The sequence below is a fragment of the Theobroma umbraticum genome, unplaced genomic scaffold (genome assembly GCF_002168275.2).
Source record: "Theobroma umbraticum cultivar Fairchild unplaced genomic scaffold, ASM216827v3 scaffold_30.0, whole genome shotgun sequence".
NCBI lineage: Eukaryota > Viridiplantae > Streptophyta > Magnoliopsida > Malvales > Malvaceae > Theobroma > Theobroma umbraticum.
The window spans coordinates 10,389,549-10,409,445 of record NW_018397254.1 but is presented as its reverse complement, the minus strand read 5'-3'; the positions used below and the strand labels follow the sequence as shown (position 1 = coordinate 10,409,445).

General features: G+C 34.4%; 3 protein-coding genes across 6 annotated transcripts; 2 read left to right on the top strand and 1 right to left on the bottom strand.

The window, feature by feature from the left end:
- The first annotated feature begins 1,812 nt into the window (after positions 1-1,812).
- Positions 1,813-4,933, top strand: LOC110410397 (Metal-dependent phosphohydrolase). Of its 4 annotated transcripts, none has more exons than XR_002444655.2 (8): positions 1,813-2,174; positions 2,576-2,606; positions 2,693-2,711; positions 2,911-3,008; positions 3,224-3,322; positions 3,563-3,735; positions 3,870-4,017; positions 4,776-4,932. XR_002444655.2 is itself a non-coding variant. In XM_021420082.2 (8 exons), the coding sequence occupies exons 1-7, from the start codon at positions 2,010-2,012 to the stop codon at positions 3,954-3,956; spliced, it is 672 nt and encodes a 223-aa protein (XP_021275757.1). In that variant the 5' UTR covers positions 1,813-2,009; the 3' UTR covers positions 3,957-3,961; positions 4,776-4,933. The 4 variants fall into 4 exon arrangements, 3 of the variants coding, with proteins under 3 accessions (XP_021275757.1, XP_021275737.1, XP_021275730.1); XM_021420082.2 differs by having other exon boundaries at positions 3,870-3,961; positions 4,776-4,933; XM_021420062.2 differs by lacking the exon at positions 4,776-4,932 and adding an exon at positions 4,071-4,387 and having other exon boundaries at positions 3,870-3,961.
- A 219-nt stretch (positions 4,934-5,152) lies between these two features.
- Positions 5,153-7,909, bottom strand: LOC110410358 (cytochrome P450 86B1-like). The gene is made up of 2 exons (XM_021420010.2): positions 6,345-7,909; positions 5,153-5,686 (listed from the first exon to the last, which is right to left on the bottom strand). Exons 1-2 carry the CDS (start codon positions 7,635-7,637, stop codon positions 5,282-5,284), a joined length of 1,698 nt encoding a protein of 565 aa, XP_021275685.1. The 5' UTR covers positions 7,638-7,909; the 3' UTR covers positions 5,153-5,281.
- A 4,995-nt stretch (positions 7,910-12,904) lies between these two features.
- On the top strand, positions 12,905-17,829 carry SCPL35 (serine carboxypeptidase-like 35). Its single transcript, XM_021420020.2, has 8 exons — positions 12,905-13,301; positions 14,751-14,858; positions 14,991-15,179; positions 15,321-15,409; positions 15,540-15,821; positions 15,919-16,055; positions 17,255-17,347; positions 17,430-17,829. Exons 1-8 carry the CDS (start codon positions 13,028-13,030, stop codon positions 17,686-17,688), a joined length of 1,431 nt encoding a protein of 476 aa, XP_021275695.1. The 5' UTR covers positions 12,905-13,027; the 3' UTR covers positions 17,689-17,829.
- Positions 17,830-19,897: the final 2,068 nt, after the last annotated feature.

Genomic DNA, 19,897 nt, shown 5'->3' with positions numbered 1-19,897 from the left:
TTTGCATACTAACCTTCTCAATTCTTTCAAAATTTCCTATAGCAAATTTTCCTCGCTTTTTTTCTACTATATGTACTTGGTAATCACCCAAACATTCATCCTATTATTAATCATAATTTTAATATAGTATTCAATATCCATTTACTTTCAAAATCTTGAAATAATCTACATATGATCACCACATATATATGTCACATAGAAGTTTAAACACATGGCTCTAATCATAGCCAATTGCAACATTCATTCTAAATTGTATTCATTTTAAGCACGCCATTAACTTAGCATCAAAATCAAACTAAGAGAACCTGCATTAAAATCAGAAGGTATACTGAGTCATAAAAAGAAAAAATATTTTATTAATATGAAATTAATTACAAAAGGATCAAGACATGCCATCATCAGGTCATAAGGGTAGTCTTAGATGATTCATTACAAACATACCTTTACAAGTGAGGCAACCTAACAATCCGTTGACTGCTTACCTCTGATAAAGAGTTGACAAGATTTTATAAGCATTATACCAATAGCCATTACAACGCTTGAAATGATGATATTCTTTTCTTAAAGAATCTTTTCCCCTAAAGACTTAACAAATATTTTTAGAGGTGTCACCACAAGTCATTATATTATTTGAAATATGGATATTTCCCACAAAACATTTAATTTCATAAACAACTCTATCCTATTCTAATCCGATACAAGATTAGCTCATGACACATAACCTTGATGGCATAACTATGATATCTACTAAGGCTAACGAGACTCTTCGCTTTTGGGACATTTTGAGACTCCAAACTATATTGGAAATTTAATGTTTTTATATCTTCAAGGTCTTTTGTCTCCCAAGACTTCTTTCAAAAGATAATAGCATATGAAGTAATCGTTCACAATATGCTAGTGTCTTTCTTTGTAACTTATTCGATTATTGTATAGATATTCAAAGCATGTTTATAGAAAAATCAACTAAAAAATAAAATATTTTCCAACAATTTGTAAAAAAAATTTCTCATTTTGCTCCTTCATGATGGAAGAATTAATTATATCTTGAATCAATCTTTCAAATTGCAATTTGATTTTTTGCCCATGGAGAAATTCTCAATTTTTTGTCAATAGTGAGAGAATTAATTTGTGTGAAAAAAGATTTGATTTGAATCCTCGTTTAGATGAAGAATAAGAAAGAGAGAAGCATGGAAGAGAGATTTTTAAAAAACATATTTTTGATGTGATTAAATATTAAAATATTTTAATATTTATTTTTAAATTTATATAAAATTTTATCTTTATTTATTAATGATGTGTCATATTCTAGTTATTTGATAGTGTATAAAAAGCATATATTATTTATATATTGTCAGTACATCAAATATAAATCCCTAAATTATTGAAATAAAAAATTTTTAATGTTTTAATTTTTTTTATATGTATAATGGTTTACTTTTGAAAGCACTTAATGGAAGATATTTAACAAAAAAAGTGTTAAAGATCTTAAGTAGCTACAAGCTATTTAATGTATTCAACCAATTTTATTTTAAAAAATTATATTATTTAAGATTAGTGTAATTAAATAAAATACTTGTAAATCTTTTATAAAAAAATAAAATAAACATTTAGTAATTTTTCGTAATATATCAAACAATATTTATATCACAAACTCAATACTTAAATTTTCAAAACTAAAATCAATTTATTTCCTAAAATTAGATTTTTATACTAATCTAATAGATCCAAACCCAAATCTGAGCCACTAATTGTGAGGTCAGTAGGAGCGGTAGGTTGGCATAGCCAGCCAACACTTAGCAGATGAACAAGACCACATCAACGATTACAATGAATTTATCGCTGTTTTGCTTGTTGCTTCTCCCGCGCACCAAATCAGGGACAAGATTTTTATTTGGCGACCCAGGCGCGTGAGGCACTTGTCGTAGTTGTCAAACCAAGTTTCTCTTCCTCAGTAGAAACTAGAGACCTTTTTTTGAGTTGAGTAAGTTTGGGTTAGGGAAATCCATGAAATGGCGAGCAGCGACGCGGTGAAAAGGGCGGAGCAGCTGGTGGAGAGAGCAATGAAAGGGAACGACGCCTCCCACGATGCCGCGCATGTGTGGAGGGTCAGGGACCTCGCTCTCTCCCTCGCAAGAGAGGAAGGCCTCTCCTCCAACCCTCACTCCATGGAAATCGTAAATGAAATACATACTATTTGCTTTCTCCATTTATTTCCTTTATACTGAAAGAATTAGTCCAAGTCTTGAAACTAATGGTTCTTGTACAAAAAATTGGTCATTTACTTCCAGCCTCTGAGGTTCCAGGGCTACTTACATTGAACTGAACAATTTTTTGGGGATTCTGCACTTTTTCTTTATTTGATCTTCTGCTGGAGTTTTGAGGAAAACTTTAACTGTGCAACTTAGAAACTGTTTCATGTGTTTCTAATGTTGAATTCCAAAGCTAAGGTCTTTTGTTCTTCAACGTCAATAGCGTCAAATTCTTTTTGTATTTAAGTTTCTTGCTTTCTCTTTGCCACTTCCCTTCTCTTGGTTTCCTTCTAAATTTCTCTTTTGCCTTTGGTTTTACATGGCAGGTAGAGCTAGCTGCACTTCTCCATGATATAGGTGCACTCTTCTATCCCTATTCTCAAATAACCCTTTTCATTCTCTAAATTCACTGATCATTCGTAAAATGTTGGTTTCTGCTACAGGTGATTACAAATACTTGAGGTTTGTATTTCTAATTTTTGCTAAAGTACCGTGTGTCAACTCCTATCTATCTGGCATCAAACTATCAGAGTTGCTTTTGTGTTTCACAAATGCAGTTCCTTATTGCATTCCTTCTAGTTAGCTAAGTAGTTGTCACTGCCCAAAGACGGGTTTCATTTTTCATTTGCTCTGATGTGCGAGTTGCTACTTTGGCATGCAGGGATCCATCTGAGGAGAAACTTGTCGAGAATTTTCTTGAGGAAGAGGACATAGAGGACAGCAAAAAGATAATGATATTAAACATCATAAAGGGAATGGGTACGTTTGAGGATTATTGTTTGTGACTAGCTAAGCTTGTGCCTTTTCTGTTTTCTTCGTCATTAATGTAACTTATTTTTATCTTATGCAATCATTGAATGTCAAGGAGGCTTCTTCATGTAAACCTCAATGAGTGTTCTAAGTACCCTTTTCTTATGCACTCCTTGTTTCATATTTGATATATAACCATGACAGATGACCTTCGGTTTTTTCAGGTTTTAAAGATGAACTTTCAGGGCTTGGAAACCATGAATTTTCCCCCGAATTTGGGGTTGTGCAAGATGCTGATCGTCTTGATGCAATTGGTGCTATAGGTAATTTTTGTGCTCTTTAATTTGGCATTTACCTCATTTTATTCTGTTTATATATTACCTGCAGATGGAAAATGCCTCATCCATGATCTGATACGAATGTTATAAGCTCAAACCTAAAATAGTTTCATGGTGTATTCTTGGCTGACTCAAGAATTAATAATGCCATCAACTTTCATTTCTTTTCCTTGTAGTGTGGTTTATTTAATGCACTTGTGTTGAACTCAAGATCTTTGATTTCAGGAATTGCTCGCTGCTTTACTTTTGGTGGAAACAGAAACAGAGTTCTTCATGATCCAGCCATCCAGCCACGATCAGACTTATCCAAGGAACAGTACATGAAAAAAGGGGAGCAGACTACCGTAAATCATTTCCATGAGAAGCTTCTCAAGTTAAAGGATTTGATGAAAACTAAGGTACTAGATGTGTCCTTTTACCCAAAACAATAATTGGGTGCATAATATTACTTTAGATATTTGTATATGTTCATATCACAAGAATTCTTAGCACCCCTTTTGGTATTGAGTTTGAGAATTGCTGGAAATTTCAGGCTGGGCAAAGGAGGGCCGAGAAAAGGCACAAGTTCATGGAGGAATTCCTTAAAGAATTTTATGAAGAGTGGGATGGGAGGGCTTGAATGAGGTGATTTTTCTCCACCCAGATACAGTATAATTGAAGAGAGAAAAATGAGAACATAGGTACAAGGAAATTACCTTATGAATTTTCTGTTTCTGACTAATTTATATTTCAGCATTTTTCCTCTAGTTAGCCTGCTCCAGATGATGGCAACTACTATCCTGCAGTTCAAAATTACTTGTGAACCATGAATGATGTTTTGTGGAAGTACCATTTTGATTTTGAATGGACATAAACTGTCAATGGTACACAAATATATGAATAAGTACACATGCTGTACCCTATAGAACAGGGTGTTGGTTAAGTTACTTCTGTGTAACTTTTTTCTTGGTTCTTTATCTTTCCACCGTATTGGATGCTGGTCTATACGAGGCTAACACTAATCATTGTTCAGACTTCTAAAATCAATCATAACATTGTCTATTGTGATAATTCTTTGATTCTGTTTTTATAGAATGTATACCGTTCAAACCATTGGTGTGCACTGTTCTCATTAAAATTTGATTGAAGTTGGCTTGCTGCACAATTATCAGGAAATAAATAGACACTATTCTTATGCTGCAGTGCTGCATGTGTTAGTGTTTACTTGGATAATTTACTTCTTTTTCCACGTATCTCAACTATACCTTCATCGTCCACCGAGGACCTTGTCAACCTTGCTTGTAGTCCACTTCTCACGCAAGTCAAATGTTGCTGTCTTTGAGTAGGCTGCTTGGCCAACAAGTTGCTGGTGGTTTGCAGTTTGATGTAAGGTCTAGAAGTCGTAGAAGGTCAAAAATTATGTTTTTTTCTGACTTTAATCACTCATGAAACTGGTCAGGGTTTGGTAAATGGTGCGAACCATTTGAAGCCTGAAGGGCTAATCTAATATATGGGAAAAAGCAGCCCGGAAGTTAATTTGCAGCGTTCCCCACATATCAGCAGATTTCTGAAGCATCACGGATGGTAGTAATCATAGAAACCTCGTGCAGAAAGCAGAAAATCGAGGGCTCTTGCAGTTAAAAGTGATACAAGGAGTGACTGAACCTGATAAGTAATGAAGTTAGAAAGGGGAGGCAAGGCTTTTGCAGACCTTGTTAGTTAAGCCAAATGCCATGTTTTAATTGTTTTCTTTATTCATATGTAGCTTTAAAGGCTCAGATGACCATAGAAATACTTACATAGATTAGTAGTTATCAAATAATGAACAATCCGATATAAAAACAAATACAAATCCATTATTGTACCATCCTATAGGTAACCGAATGCGGCTCTACGTGTATATGCTTGAATACAATCAGTATATGAGGAAAAAGAAAGTGACAACAGAGGGTTTATTTAAGATACTTAAGTATATGTCTTTAGGTAGTTTTGAAGCTCCGATTCATCGCGCTTGATTACATTTACCTCAAGCCCATGCTTCATGTACATGGTCAGGGCAAGTTTTGGTGCAACAGGATGATCTTTCACCACCTTCACGCGGTAACGGTATATGATTGAGGCAGCAGCAAACTTCATCTGATAATAAGCAAAATCTTTTCCCAAGCACAGCCGCGGACCTCCATTGAAGGCGGAGAATTTGTAGGCTGACTCGCTCATGTACCTGCCGTCTCTTAGCCATCTCTCTGGTTTATACTCCCTGCAGTCTTTTCCCCATATGGCTTCCATTCTTCCCATTGCGTAGATTGCATAAATTACTTTTGTTCCTTTTTTTAGCACTGTTCCATCTGGAAATACGTCATCTTCAACAACCTAAGAGAACAGAGGGATCAAGGAATCAATGTTTCATGCCAGAGGATAAATAGAGATGACAGGAAAATACGAGAGAGCATGAAAGTGGAGCGGAAAACAGGGTTCAAAGAAATAATAATAATAATGAGTTTCAAGTATAGGTTTTTTCCCTTTTAAACCACATAGTTGGTGGCTTCCTTTTCGCATTTCGCATCTAATTGACCATGCTATAATTTATTAGTGGCCATTTAAATATAAATGTGGGGAAGATTCTTTAACCCAAGTACGCAAAAGGTGTAAATATGTTAGTAATAAATACTCGTTTTATGAAGTGTTGACCAATAATTGAAGGTCTGATTTAGGTCTTCACCAAAATCTAGGTGATCAACTTCTAATCCCATTTTTAATATTTGCTACTATTAGGTTATGTCTTTGCAATTATTGGATTAGGTGAACAAGAAACTCACCCAAATTCATTCCCAAGTCATGACAACCTAGAGATTAGGCAGGGATGAACGAACTAAATAACATCGGACAAGAGTTGAACTAAACATTAACGAGAGGTAAAATGACAGAACTAGAAGAATTAACTCCGACCAAATAAACTACTTGAAACATATATGAATTGAATAACATGCCAAAGATGAAATTTAAATTAATGATTTAAAGGTAAAATTACCTCCTTGTGATCCACAGGGACGGAAGGATACAATCTCAGAGCCTCTGATAATGCAGCTTGCAAATAATCCATCTTCTTTATCTCCTCTGGTCTAAACACCAACCGACTTTTTAGTTCTTCGTTTTTCATCTCTTCTCTTTCATTAATAATTCTGCTTATCTCTGCAAGAATTTTTTCCTCCACCATTGGATTCTTTTCCAGCAACCAGAAAAACCAGCTCAATGCCACTGAGGAAGTATCTCTTCCAGCAAGTATAAAGTTCACACAAATATCACGCAGGAACTTGTCAGAAAATGGCTTTCCCTGCTCATCTTTCAACCCCATGAATACCGTCAACAAGTCTGATCTCTTGTTCTTGTCTTCACTTTGTAAGGCGAGTTCCTTTTTCCTTGTCCTAATAACTTCTTCAGCAAATTCGTCGACACCCTTTATCGATCTTTTCAGCTTCTTTTCGGTTCCCAAATCAAGGTACCTCATGGCTTTCCATACACATGTTGGCGTAACGAATCGCAGCACCGTGGCCTCCGTTGCGTCCTCAAAGGCTCTGGCGAATGGTATTTCAGGCAACCCAGGACGCAGGCACCCGGGGTCAACCCCAAAGGCTATCATGCAAACGTTATCGAAAGTTAATCTCAACAAGATATCTTGGAGATCAATGGAGATTGATTTGTTCACTGCATTTTCCAAGACAGGCAAGAGCCTGGCATGAACAAGCTCCAGCAATGAGTCGGTGGTCAATTGCCTGAACTTAGCCGAGTGGAACTCAATGCTCGCTGTTTTCCTTTGCCTTTGCCAGGTTTCATCATCTGCACTAAATATTCCGTCTCCGAGAAGATCACGAACGGTGTCACGGAAATAGGGCCCTTTGGGGAAAACAGAGAATTTTGTCTTGAGAAGATGTTCAAGGTTCCTAGGATCAGCAGTAACAACGCAATTGAGACTACTAAACCATGGACCTCTGAACTTGAAAGTCCCATTTTGCTGGCAAACTATGTCAGAAACCCAGTCGTACATGTTAGCCTGGAGACCGGACACTAACGATGGTAGCATGCCTAGAAATGGCCACACAGGCAGGCCATAACGTCTCTTTTGCCTCAAGGAATGTATAACAACAAATACTAAAAGAGCAAGAAATAACTCCAAAATATGAACATCTCGTAAGAAAAACAGCCGCCGGGTAACAAAGTTTCCAGCGAGACTATCATCGGAGGAAAGGGAAGAAGAGGAGGGAGTTAGATTGGTGCTAGGGTCGATCATGGTCTTGGAATGACAGGGAATCAAGGGATATTGCATGGGAATTGTTAGTTAAGGGAGGGGTGGCAATGCGTTATAAGGGATAGGACGTGTTTCTTGGCGTGAATGTTTTGGCCCAATTGGTTTGATTTGGTGAGCTGAATTTTTTGTGTATAGCTGCTTGCCCTTCCTGTGACTTGCAACAACAATATTTTTGTGGGCGCTGCTAACTTTTCTTGATATTGGGAGTATAAATAAAAATTCAGGCTGTCCCGGAAGTTTGCCTTGCTTAAGGAATTATTGGCAAAGATGAATGAGAATGTAGGCAATGCTAGTTGGTTGAGTGTCAAAGCCGAGTTTCCACAAATAGAGTTTACTCTCTCTTTTAAGATGGGGTGTAACGTTAATGGAGGCGGTTGAAAAGTGGGTGGCGACGGGTAACCTAAATAGGAACTATTTTTCTCAATGTTCTTTTCTTTTAGTTTGCGTTTTAGCAAGTTAATTACTAATTGAAATGTGTAGATTAGCTAGCACATAGAATAGGATGGTTTGTGCGGCACCCATAATCTGGTATGGTTACTTAACAGCTACGCCTAACTCTATAAATCACACCCCTTGGCAACAACCCAGCCAATCTTTTGATTACTTACAGTGGGGCTGTATCATTTGTGGATGTTTTGCTTGAATATATAAAATTCCCATTTGGTTAATAGTTTTATTTCTTTCAGGTTGGCCTTTGTAGATCAAACTTTAATTCTCTTATTTATTGAGGAATTCATTTCATGATGTTAAAATAATCAAATATTGAAGTTTAAGCACTAGAATGTATCTTATTAAGTTATTGTTCCCTAGCTTGCCCGATTTGGTCAGTTTCAAAATAGAACATCGGACCAACTTGGAGTGAAGATTATGGTTCGTATTCTAGAGGTGCATGTTAAGTTTTTTGACAAATAAAATAAAATGGTTAATTACACATTAGATACTCAAATTATAATCAAATTCTCAATTTAATATTTAAAGTTCAAAATTGACAATTAGATATATTCAAACATTATTTTTGTCCATCTATATATAAATGAGATTAATATTATTAGTCAAATAGATTATATGTCTAAAAATAACTTATAAAAACGTGTCACGTGTCTTAAAAATATTACATTAACATGTTATATATTACAAATTGACTAAATGTTTTAGATATATCATTCATTTGACTTACTATATTAGTTTAATGTATTATATTATAGATATTAAATTTGTAAAATTCAGGATAATATAATTGTTATAGTGCTACTTTAGCATCACATGTTACGAACTTACATTTGCAACTTAAAAAATATGTTGATAGATAGAGGAATGTCCTTATTTATATATTTAAGACTCATCCATATCTTGTTGATGTGAGATCCATAATATCACGTCTCAGTCTAAACTTAAATGTGTGAAAAGCACAAATAAGTTTGTTGATATGTAGCCTAGCCAGAGTTGGTCGTTGAAACCGTGGTGGAAGAAATGGTTACACGCAGCTTCAAGTTATGTACACTTCCGGTAAGAAAAAAGTATTACGTCTCTAAACTCTACAAGAGAAAAGCCCCAATCAAGCTTTCAACAATGGAAATTCAGGTCAAACAATTTGGTTTTTCAGGTTGGCAACAACCCAGCCAATCTTTTGATTACTTACAGTGGAGCTGTATCATTTATGGATGTGTTTGCTTGAATATATAAAATGCCCATTTGGTCAATACTTTCATTTATTTCAGGTTGGCCTTTGTAGATCAACTTTGATTGTCTAATTTATTGAGGAATTCATTTCATGATGTTGAAATGATCAAATATTGAAGTTTAAGCACATGGAATATATCTTATTAAGTTATTGTTCCTTAGCTAGCCCCTAATTTAGTCACTTTCAAATAGATGTTGAGAAGAAAAACTTCAAACCAACTTCGAGTGAAGATTATGGTCATTAAATTTTGTATTCTTGAATTAAAGTTTAAACTTGACAATTAGGTATATTCGAACATTATTCCTATCCATCTATATATAAATGAGATTAATATTATTAGTCAAATAGGTGATAGGTTTAAAAATAAATGAGATTCATATTATTAGTCAAATAGATTATATGTCTTAAAAAAACTTATAAAAACACATTACGTGTCTCAAAAAATATTATATTAACATGTCATATATTACAAATTGACTAGATATTTTGGATATATCATCCATTTAACTTATGATGTTAGTCTTATGTATTATATCATAGATATCAAATTTGTAAAATTCAAGATCATATAACTGTTACAGTGCTGCCTTAGTACCACATGTTACAAACTTACATTTCCAATTTAAAAGAGAAAGGAATATTTTTATTTATATATTTAAGATTCATCTGTATTTTATTAATGTGAGATCCGTGACACTGTTTTTACTCAAATTTAAATGTGTGAGAAGTCCATTGATATGTAGCTTAATTCAGCCTGATAGCAGTAATGTTTAGCCGGAGTTGGTCCTTGAAACCGTGGTGGAAGAAGTGGTTAATTGCACGCAAATTCAAGTTATGTACACTTCTTAGGAGTTTTCCTTTCGGACTTTTGTTTCTAATATTGATATAAGATTAGATTTACATATGAATTTAATACACATACTATTTCAGGCAAATTCATTTATGGAGATTGGAGACAGGAAGGATTTATAAGACTGAAGCTTAGAATTTAATCATGCCTTAAACACATTATTAAGACAAGATTAAAACGATCATAGGTCAATAACTCTTCAATCTTATATATATATATATACACACACGCACAAGAGAAAAGCCCCAAACAAGCTTTCAAAAATGGAAATTGAAGTCAAACAATTTGGTTTCCAGGTCTAAATCCTGCTTCAATTAATTCTTCAACAAACATGGATTAATTTTTTTTTAAAAAAAAAAAATTCCCGAACAAGGATTATTAATTACGTTAGCTTAGCTTTCACCTTACTTCTTCTTATATTTTATCTTTCATTTCAATCTCCATATTGATATTTCCGCAAAAGATATATTCCTTTCACAACGATTTTTCAAGAGATCTTAAAGAGCTCGTTGTCCATCAGAGCAAGATTCATAAAATTTCAAATCAATTTTATATTTATATATTACAATAAATGAAGATCTGTCTTTATAAATATATATATATAAAATAAATATAAATTATATAAAAAATAAAATAATATGCAATTTAATTAGTTGTACACCAATCTAAATAAATTTCTCAAGCATATAACATTATTTTTTAAAGTCGAGTGGAGTCAATTCACCCACTCAACACAAATGTGACTGTGTTTGCATTGTGTCTCTTATTAATCCCACTGAAAATCAGCTCATTTTGAGCCTTCCACAAAGGCGTGTGTGCATATCAGTCAATTATTCGTTTATTACATTCTCAATCTCCATTCCAATTAATTTATCTATTTTATCATTTTCATAACATTATTTGTAAAAAAAATATATATCTTTTTTAAAAAATTGTTATGATAATAAAAGAACCATTATTAATATCATAAACTTGTATCACATTAATAAAAATGAATGAAAATTTTACTTATATGACCCCTTCGTTTTAATTTTTAATGAAATCAATATAAAAAAAATTTACAAAATAGTTTACTATTACAATATACATATAGTAATTATATATTAAGTTTATTAAAGTTGAGAGGCGTCGATTGACCCCACTCAACAAAATGTCTCTCGGCCTTGTGCAAGTTGCATTTTCTCGTTTCAACTCACCTCATTTTGAGCGTTCCACGAAGGTGTGCAACGCAGCGTTTCAATTTTTCACTCATTGCATCCCCAACTTTCTTCTTTGTTTTATTAGAATTCCCATCATGCCTTCATTTCTAATATTACCATTCTTATCATATTAATTTTATCATTTTATTCCTAATAAAAATGAATGAAAAATGTACTTATTTGACCCCTTTTTTAATTTTTTTTATTTAATTTTAGTGGGACTAATATAAAAATTATATACATAATAAGTATTTTGAAATTTAAATTGAGTGGACACAGTGTGGGCTTTGCGTGTTGCATTATTATTTCGCTTAAAATCACCCCATTTTGAGCCTTCCATGAGGGTGAGTGTGTGGCCCTTTAATCATTTGCCCAGTGCATTCCTGACACTCTTCTCCATTTTAACTAGTTTCCTGCTTCAACGCGTTATAATCATCATTATAACATTATCTTTACCCAAATCATAATTACTTTGAAATTTGCTCATCGCCAACACAAATATGATACTATAAAATCTCAAACCTGCTTCACTTGACCTCTTTAATTTAATCTTTGTTTAGAAAATAAAATTGCATTTTTCATGAATCATGATCTTCAAAAATAATAAAACCATGATCATGAAATGTACAATTTCAAACATACATTAATCCACTTCAAATCAAAATATCCTTTCACACGTTAAACATGACTAATTAATCATGCACATATTATTTAAAAGAACGAAAATCATGTGTCTCTTATTCAATAAACTTACCATGTAACATAGTAAGGGATTTTTTTTTAATTTAATGCTTAAAGATTTATTTAGAAGCCAGAATTTCTTGAAATTTTTTGCTTTAAACATAAAAAAATATTAAAAAAAAACTCGCAAATCACGCCTTCCACTTTTTCTCCATCAACACTTTGACTGTTTTGTCTCTCATTTAGTATGGTTTTTAATATATGGTTCTAATTAAAAGAGAAAATCACATTACAAGGTAAAAACCTACCATTTTACCTTTTCAATAACTTTCTGGTAATAAGCAGAACCAAGTGTTATAAACTGAATTTTGTAGAATATTCTATATAATTCAATATGCTCTAGCTAATTAAGCCATTAATCAATTCTATCTATCTATATATATATATATATCTCATGAATTAATTAAAAGAAAAAGACCATTAAATTCTATCATCTAACCAGCTAGCTAATACTGTTGCTTCATCTTCATCGTTTCATATATATATAGATGATATAATTCAAACAATGCGTTTTTGAATTAGTAATTACTCAATTAAACGGAATGTTACTTAATCATTCAACCATGGGTTTCACTGCCCTCACTCAAAAGAAATATTTAAAAGAAATACCACTAATAAATAAAAATAAAAAAGTGAAAAAGACAAAAGCGAAAAGAAGAAAAAAAAAGAGAAGACAATAGTTGTACAGTATTATTGTACCAACCAAACATAAATTATTCGCGCTGTCCCAGGGCACCACAGTAATGGGTTCAGGATCTTTTCACCATGCCGCCCCCAATTACATTCCTATTCCTATATAAAAGCCCACCCCCTTTTTCTACTGTCTCCACCCTCAACCTCTTCGTTTTTTCTCTTCTCTGTTTCTTTTTCACTACTTCCACCCTCTCTTCATTCCTTCCCTGGCTTGCTGGTGCCAGGCAAGCGAGCAAAGCTTTCAATGGCAAAGCTAAGCACCTGCTTTTTCCTATGCTATCTTCTACTCATTCTCGTTCCCATCTTGGCCCAAAGCAGACAACCTTACGGTGAAGAAGAAGTGCTGCAGAAAGAGGTTGACAGAGTCACGAACTTGCCTGGACAGCCGCCCGTGAACTTTAGGCAGTATGCAGGGTACGTGAAACTCCCACCTCAAAACCAGAAAGCCTTGTTCTACTGGTTTTTTGAAGCCCAAGATGGAGCCGCTCGCAAGCCACTTGTTCTTTGGCTCAATGGAGGTTGGCATCTTCTCCTTTTATACCTCTTCAAACTTCTGTTTAGGTCTATCTGTTTCTATTTTTCCATAATTCACTTGCTTTAGTCGAATTTGAGCTAGTTAATTTCTTTTTTCTTTTTTATTAATGATAATAAAGGTCACTTAGTGGCTGCAAAGAGTCAAAAACAAAAAAAAAGGAACAGAAGTCGAAGTACATTTGTCCCATAAAGGACTTTGATAGGAGCAGAAGAGTAGAGTGCTCAGAAATTTTTTTCACAGTAAAAGAGGAGAATATTTGCTGTCATAACTTTTTAACGGCTAGGTGACGAGAAAAGAGAGCCAATTTCTAATAAGGGAATGGTTGTGTGACTCTGTACACTGACCACTAACTACTGACCACTGCACAGTTTTTCCAAGGCTATAATCATTCATTTAGTTGTCTGCTTAATTACGAAGTAACAACTCAAGATCATTTCTTTCCTTTGGGTTTTGACCCATCCTTGCATATTTTCTTTTCCTTTGGATATTTCTTTATTTATTTATTTATTCATTTCAGACTTTCATTTTCTTAATTGGTTACATCAGTGGAGATATTTCCCTTTCAAAATTGGACATAATTTTTATTAATTAATTTTTTTTCTTTTACCGAATGACGATAAGATTAACCTATTCGAGTTTAGTATCAACTACTACTGCCAAGGACGGAGAAACTAGGTCACAAATGTCAATAAACTACTGCCAAAATTTTCCCAACCAGTGCCAGTGCCGCCTAAATCAATTTAATTTTTAGAAAAGCGCGACTTAGTACACAAATACAAGTTTGAATTTGCCAATTTCAAAGACCATATTAGCATGGGCGAACAGGACATTGGACACACATCCCTTACAGGGACCCTACCTATTGCCAGGCCACACGAGCCCACAGCCTTTTGAGACTTTGACCGGATAAGCATCTAATATGTTTGCATCGAGAAATATGAACCGTCCGATCAACGTAACTGATGCTTTTCATCCTTCTTCTTCCCCTTCCATGGCCAGACTCCTCTTCCTTTCTGTGAAATTGCTTCTTGTCTTTTTGTCTGAAGAGAACAAATTCGGGGACCCATGCGTGCAACATGTGACTGACAATTCTGTCCTGTACAAAATTCTCGTGCGGAACTTTGGGACCCAACTCTAATGCATTACCCAACTACTGTGATAATCATTTTAATTTTGTTGTCTTTTCAAAAGCACAGTTATTATAGTTTGAAAATCCAATGTGTGTTACTTTCTCCTTTTTGGTTTGGAAGAAACATCCCTTACTTTTCACACGGCTCATCAGTAGTTTCTTGTAGGTTAATTGGATTGGAATCAGTCAAAATTTGACATACTTTAAAATGGTTATTAATTTATTTATAGTACTTGCATATAAAATTGTATCCTTTTTATGGCAAGATATGATTGATAACCAAATTGACAATTTTGTAATTAGGACCTGGCTGCTCATCAGTGGCCTATGGAGCTGCACAAGAACTTGGTCCATTCCTTGTTCGAAGCAATGGCACTCGGCTTACCTTTAACAAATTCTCTTGGAACAAAGGTAGTCAATTTGCGAATTTGTCATTCAATATTCTCCATCCTCTTTGTAGCAATATGTATGTATATTTATTTATGTACATATATCTTCTCTTTCTCTATTCAAATGCTCACTCCTCATCATTGCTATGGTTAGTTGCAAATATGCTGTTTTTGGAGGCACCAGTTGGCGTTGGATTTTCGTATACCAACAATACTGAAGATTTACGTACACTTGGTGATCAAATTACAGCTGCTGACTCTTACTCATTCTTAATTAATTGGTTCAAAAGGTTTCCAAACTTCAAATCCCATGACTTTTACATTGCTGGAGAGAGCTATGCTGGTATGGTACCACCTTTTCACTTTCTGAGAAATGTCCTGTCATTTTCCGTAGATTACTGGTATCTGCTATATTAATATTTTTGTTGACTCTTTAGCATACGTGAACATGCACTTCATTTCCCTTTTCCTCTGCCTCTGTCAGGTCACTATGTTCCCCAGCTGGCTGAACTCATTTATGAGAAAAACAAAGGATCTAGCAAAGACTCCCATATTAATCTCAAGGGATTCATGGTATAAATGTGCATGTATAATTGTATATATTCTTGTTCTGCTGGTAATTAAATGCTGTTTGTGAGCTTGAAATATTTCAAGATGAACCCGTAAGAAATGAACTGCAATGTTTCTTTTGGTTAAAACCCAGATTGGGAATGCTGCCATCAATGATCAAACAGACACCTTAGGCCTCGTTGATTATGCTTGGAGTCATGCGATCATCTCAGACCAACTTTACAATACCATAAACAAGGAATGTGGTTTTAAACAAAGTAGTAACCAAACAGCCGGCTGCGCTCAACATTTGGGAGGTTTCATGGAAGCTTATTCTGACATTGACATATACAGCATCTACACTCCTGTTTGCCTTAATTCTCCCGGAAGAACCTATCCTAAACTCCTAGCTGCTCCTCGTCTCCTAACACAACATGTAAGTCCCAAAACATTTTGTTATCTTGTGGATATTCTTGAATGTATATTTGGTTTTGTGTATGCAAGCTTTTGCTAATTTTCTTGATTTTAATTAGGACCTCTGGCATAAGCTACCATCAGGCTACGATCCATGCACAGAAGACTACGTGGAGAAATATTTTAACAGAAAAGATGTTCAGACTGCCCTGCATGCTAATGTCACCAAGCTTCCCTATCCCTACACTACATGCAGGTAAAACTAAACTACACATGATTCCTTTTTTACTCAATCTATATATGTTACTATGGAAGTAATCTGGTTTACAGTTTCTTAGTTTGCTTTCAGAAATGTGTCAAATTAATCTCTGGTAAATGGAAATTCTAAAATTACTGCTACTGTACAAAGTTAGCATTACATATATATAGTATTTAATATTCGCTCTGCTTAATTTATGTAAAAAACAAAAATGGCTCCGCCGTTGTGTAGACTGAGAGAGAGTATGGTAGCCAGAGAATCCTGGAACTATCGAGCATTTAATGTGAGCATGTGTCAAATCATCGAAGTAGAGCTTTCTTTCTGTTACACTGCCACAAAATTTAAGTGAAAGACAGGACAGCAATAGGATTTTGACCTTTCCTTTTCACTGTCGTTTATGGCACGCAAACTACTCATTTCAATCATTCAAGCGGTTAGATGGTGGAGGAAAGCATCAAAAAACACAACAAAATGAAATAGTTATTCTATGCCAGGACATAAAGTTATACGTGGGGTCAATTGGGAGGGTAGAATTTCCGAATTTTACCTTGGGTTTTCCTTGCTCTTTATCCCAAAATTTTGGCACCCTCAGCATTTTTATGTGACATTTTCGGTAGTAACAATGCCTCTTGAACTCCAATCGAACTTGACATTTTATTCAATTACCCGTTACTCTATTTATATCTAGACCCAAAGTTGGGAAGATTATGACACCAGAAACCTTTTTGTTCACTTGCTTTCTTCTTAGGGCACTTTTATTTATTTATTTATATTGATATTATATCATATCCCCAATGTTGCAACTTGCTAACAACTAAACAATCATCGCACAAATTTATTCATGCCCAGCATTTACATTGAATATCTCAACTTGGTACCATCTAGGAGACCCAAGCAATAATAGCAAAGTAATAGATTCCTTAAGGCAGAGGTCAATATAATTGTTTATTTAAAGTTTCCTCAGCTCAAGCTGTTTATGGCTTCATTTGAATGGTCCCGAAGCTCTATGACTATCTACGTGGTCCATCATCCATGTCGCAGTAATCGCTGAAATGCTTTCATATGGAGACTGGAGTACCTTTCTTTTGTTTTTCTTTATGTCTCCTCTTGAACACAGGCAGTAGAATGCAGGCTTGGTCATGTATGTATATATAGAGAGAGAGTATTAACTTTTCTATTGCTAAATACATTCGCAGTGGTGCAATCAGGGATTGGAATGACTCTCCCGATACAGTGTTGCCCACCATTCAAAAACTCCTAAAAGCTGGCTTGCGTATTTGGATTTACAGGTACATATACAAACATTTTCTTTTGGCTCCTCAAATTTAATCAAGTTTTGCTGAGATCTTACATATAATTACTATGTTGCAGTGGGGATACTGATGGGAGGGTGCCAGTGACATCAACGAGGTACAGCATAAACAAAATGGGGTTGAAAATAAAAGAAGAGTGGAGGGCCTGGTTCCACAAAAGCCAAGTGGCTGGATGGGTAGAGACCTACGAAGGAGGCCTGACGTTAGCCACAGTACGCGGTGCGGGCCATCAAGTCCCGGTCTTTGCTCCTGATCAGTCCCTTTCTCTCTTCACCCATTTTCTCAGTGCCAACACCTTGCCATCTTCACGCTTCTAGCTACCTCGCATCTGTTACTGCTGCTACGGCTATAGCCAATAGTATGTTCAGCAACGTTTGGACAGTTCTATAAGACTTTTTAGCTACTAAATTTCCGCCTTCACTACAGCTTTCTAAATGAATTCTCTCTCTCTCTCTGTCTCTCTCTCTTTTTCTCTCTCTATATATATATATATATATATCGATATACATGTATCTTGCCTTACCTCAAACACAAGATCAAGTAAGCCTAGAATCTAGACGGTTCATTTTTCCACTTTTTGGGTGAATAATTTTAAAAAAAAGAAATCAATTAAATGAATACAAATTAAATATTTAAAATTAAATGAATACAAATTAAATATTTAAAATTAAATGAATACAAATATTTAAAATAATGTAAGGCATTGTACCATCGCTTTCTTGAATCCTGATCCAGAGTGGGCAGATCTTGTCCTCCACAACGGGGTAGACAGTGCCGAGTGCAATGCCATTTTTTAGCAAGCTACTGCCTAAAGCGATTGAGGGGATTTCAGAATAGTAATTTCTAATATTGAAAAATGTGTAGCCTTATCCAAATAATGAGAATGCTTCCCCAAAGCCAAACTTCTATGACACAAATTGCATGCATGTTGTTGTCATGCGTGATACAGCAAAGTATTTTCTCATTAACAATCCCAAAGCAATGAGCTTATTTTAATATTGGAAAACTTCACCACCTCAAAAAGATAGTGACACTACTCTATTACAATTGTCGAGCATGTTATCTATTGGCCAACCCTTGTCCCTTTTTCGGATTTTTATGCATTTGTTATTCCTCTTGCCTACCCAGCTGAAGCTTTTCCTTGGCTAATGTGATCATGTTATCATTGCATTTTTCTTCATGTTCACCTGTATATCTTGTGGGGGCATGATAAGCTTTCTCATTTTCTTAATTTTAACTATCACATGACCATATAATATGTACACCTTGTAGAAGGAGAATTTTTTTTATTCAATTACAAAATACCATATGTCCTAAATTAATAAATTGACAAAAATTTTCAAAGATGGATCATTACCATCATGTGCACTCGAAGGAATAATTAAGTAAACCATATAATTAATTATTTGTCTGATGATTTACTTTTGAATGCCTTCTCTTCCCTTCTTGTTTCTTTTTTTTTTTTTCATTGCTTTCCCCTTAATGTTTTGAGAATACTCTTCCCATTGTGAAAGCAAAACACCTATAAGTCTCGTTTCACCATTCTCTACAAGCTCATCAAGGAAAGAAACCTCAACATAGCTCACCTCACGTCACTTGAATGGTGTTCTAAAAGGTTGGAATGAGTATTTTTTTTACCCTTTCAGTAACTTGTGATGTATTAATTAATAACGTGAGGAAGAAATGATGTTATGTGTGTCTAAGAACTTTCTTTTGAGAACATGATAAGCGCTTATATAATGAATATGCTTAATTTTTCATTTTTAAGTAATCAATGATGCCATAAACATGTTGGAGGAGGGATGTGAGGGCATCTCTATTAATTTGGATATGGTATATAGTTTTAATCTTCATTCATGATTATATACACACACACTTAAATGATGAAAATTATGAAGATCATCAACAAATGCTTGTAATAATAGACCAATTTTTCTTTGTTCAATTCTTTCTTACAAAGGTCAAAAGGTAACATTAGATTTTCATGCAAAGATTTTAACATTTGATATAAATAAATTTTATAAGATATGTTTGAAATTCCTCCCAAAAGTATTTACATGAAATTAAGTCACTTATTATAGATATTTTATATAAAATTAATTAATCTTTAATTGATCAAAAAAACATAAAAGGTATATTAATTCTTTTATAAAAGAGAAAGATAATGCAAAATAAAATAACTTTGACTTTAATATCTCTTATGGAGGTTTCATATTAATGAAGAGTAAAATAATTTCAAATATCACTTGTTACAGATTTATATTTTTAATATAAAAAAACCTTTGTTTATAAACTGAAAACTCATCTCACCTCTTTTCAATGGAATCCGTGACACTGGTGTATGGTTAATTTAAATTTCAATTTTAATTGTTGAATATTAATGGAGATTTGCTTACAATTGGATGCAGGTGAATTGACCATAACAAACCTGTAAAAGAAGCTCTGGGCCTATGGCAAGCCCAAGCCTTCCTTAATGAAGCAGAAAAGCCATGGCACCGGAACCAGCAGAATCCAACCCAAAGAAAG